Here is a 2,883-nt window from a genome sequence, read left to right as displayed (position 1 = left end):
CCTCTCGTTTTTGAGCGGCAAAAAGACAAGACAAATCCCTTGATAGGTACGGTCATCTGACAACACTGCATTTTTCTACATTTAATTATCTGCACTGGGAGATGTTTATCGTGCTCTTTGCATATCACGTGGCCCCTTCTTGGCCAATGAAGGCCGACCTTGGTTGCACCAGGGCAAGTCAGAGTCTTTTACTCTCTCGGAATCAGTATCTCCTTTTTTCAGTCTCTGTGCTTTTTTAAAAAGAGCCAGAAGCCTCAATGTTGGATGTCGTGCTATGACAACATCACTGCTCCTCCGTCCTCGCTGGGTCGACCCGTCGGTGATGTTCCTCTATGACAACGTTTCCGATGAAGTGAGCAAGAACATGGACGCTGGCGGTGGTGGTTTTGCGGGAGGCAACTTTGCGGCGAACCAATGCAGAAACCTGATGGCGCACCCAGCGTCCCTTGCTCCGAGCACGGCGTACTCCTCAAGTGAGGTCCCCACCTCCGGTATGGGCGAGCCAGCCAAGCAGTGCAGCCCTTGCTCGGCTGCGCAAAGCTCCTCCAGCGCGTCCCTGCCCTATGGATACTTCGGTAGCGGCTACTACCCGTGCAGAATGTCGCACCACAGTAGCATAAAGTCGTGCGGCACGCAGCTCCCCTCTGCGTACGGGGAAAAGTACATGGACACGTCCGCCTCGGGCGATGACTTCACCTCCCGGGCCAAGGAGTTCTCCTTCTATCCGAGCTATGCGTCGGGGCCATACCAGCCCGTTCCCAGTTACCTGGACCTGCCCGTGGTACCAACTATGAGCGGGCCAGCCGAACCCAGGCACGAGCCCCTGCTGCCCATGGAGAGCTATCAGCCGTGGGCTCTGACTACAAACGGGTGGAACGGACAGGTCTACTGCACCAAGGAGCAGCCTCAGCCCGGACACATGTGGAAATCCTCCATACCAGGTACAACACAAGGAGAGAGCCCTGAGGTTTTTACGCAATAAACCAAACTTTTCAGTGTGTTTTTATGATTATATGTCCGAAATATTTTGGCCTTTATGTAATGCCTACTGTAACAACATTTTAGAAACGATGCCTTTTCTGTAAAACTCTCTCTCGTATGAGAGCAAATGGCTAGGCTACTATTGTAAACTCCTTATACCATATCTATTTTGTTTTCCGTTTTGCTCCACCAGAAGCCATGTCTCACATAGGAGGGGACGTGAGCTCCTTCAGACGTGGAAGAAAGAAGCGCGTGCCATACACCAAGGTGCAACTGAAGGAACTTGAGCGCGAGTACGCGGCCAATAAATTCATAACGAAGGACAAACGAAGGAGGATATCCGCCCAGACGAATCTGTCCGAGCGACAGGTCACTATCTGGTTTCAGAACAGACGCGTAAAGGAGAAGAAGGTCGTCGTCAAAGTGAAGAGCATCAGCTAGTTCTGAACGATGGGAATTGAATACACACACACAAACACAAACACACACACACACACTCAAAATGCTCTTCACGCTTTTTGGTTGGAACAATTGACACATTGTATCCCACAGATCAAGATTCACAAATGTAGGCCTGCTTTGCCAAATGCGTTCCGGGACCTTTTTGGAACGAACATGTATAAAAGCTCTGGACCTTCCATCTTTTCTCCATGATGTAAAATATTGTTCGCGGTGAATGGATCCCAAAGCAGGAAGGGGCGTGTCATTTTTGCGACTGGCATGCAGTACAGGAAAACAGACACACTTCAGAGAGGTGTGTGTTTTAGTTTATAATTGTATCACTTCACCGTGTGGAGAAAAAAAAAACATTTGGAAATCCACAGGAAGTGACTGCATTTAGGATTATAGCTTCCACGGTTAAATATGAATCCGTTCCATTTCCCCTTCAACACACCACTCTTCATGGGCATCTTAATTTAAAGTTTAGCTTCTTCATGCTCTCACTCATAACGAATCCATGGTGCAATCCTTCTTGTAATGCATATGTGCCCATATGAACCATAGGTTTTATATTGTGTGTGTATTCATGTGGTTATATAAGTAAACTTTGCAGACAAAACTATAATATTTCAAGGCATCTGTGTGTGTCTGTAAAATATGTCGGTGTAGAAGTATTGACACGAAAATCCGTCCCAATAAAATATGGACATTGTTGAATCAATCATATATGTCCACGACTTCTGCTTTGAACATCCGTCCAGTATATTACAGAGAAATTGTTCCGTTTTTGGTGTGACATTTTGATGTCAATTGTGTGATTTTGTCATGGCTATTCTCATGTAAAAGAATCCGTCATAAATTGGTTAAAGGTATTCTTAGATTCAGAGGCAGTGTGAGGCTCGAGTGTCAGTGTGTAGGTCTGTTTACCGTGTGTAAGGAACATGTCTGACCGCCGTGATTTATGCTTCAACCGGAAGGTCCTCGTTTAGACATATACTGGGTTACTCCGGGCTCTGTCAATTTTTTTACGGTAATTCCATGTGTCGCCTAGTTGTGATGGTATTACGAAGGGTCTGAATCCATCTATTGAGTGCATCGAAAATGTCTAATTCTTGTGAGAGATCAAATAATGGAAGTGTTATTTGGAGTGTATGTGCAGGATTATAAAGCCAACATCGCCATCTACTGATGAGATTGTCTCAAGCGCTACAGTTGACTAACCAGACTGACATCTGTACTCTACTTTGCCACATCAACTAGGCTATAATAATAATAATAAATAAATAAATAAATAAATAAATAATAATAATAATAATAATAATAACAATAACACTAATATAGTTACATTTATATGAGCTCAATGTGGAAATATTTAGCAACAATACCTGCACAAACAGCCTATTCGAAGCGATAATTGCTCCAAATTGTATTTATTTGTTTTGCCTATAGTGTTTACTGTTA

The 2,883-nt window shown here is 44.5% G+C and overlaps 1 protein-coding gene across 1 annotated transcript; it reads left to right on the top strand.

The window, feature by feature from the left end:
* Positions 1 to 235: 235 nt before the first annotated feature.
* On the top strand, positions 236 to 2,157 carry LOC311131685 (homeobox protein Hox-A13a-like). The gene is made up of 2 exons (XM_084164794.1): positions 236 to 941; positions 1,175 to 2,157. The coding sequence occupies exons 1-2, from the start codon at positions 275 to 277 to the stop codon at positions 1,420 to 1,422; spliced, it is 915 nt and encodes a 304-aa protein (XP_084020920.1). The 5' UTR covers positions 236 to 274; the 3' UTR covers positions 1,423 to 2,157.
* Positions 2,158 to 2,883: the final 726 nt, after the last annotated feature.

Source organism: Coregonus lavaretus (assembly GCF_964263955.1).
Source record: "Coregonus lavaretus genome assembly, chromosome: 7".
NCBI classification, from domain to species: Eukaryota; Metazoa; Chordata; class Actinopteri; order Salmoniformes; family Salmonidae; genus Coregonus; species Coregonus lavaretus.
This window is presented reverse-complemented; position numbering and strand designations above follow the sequence as displayed.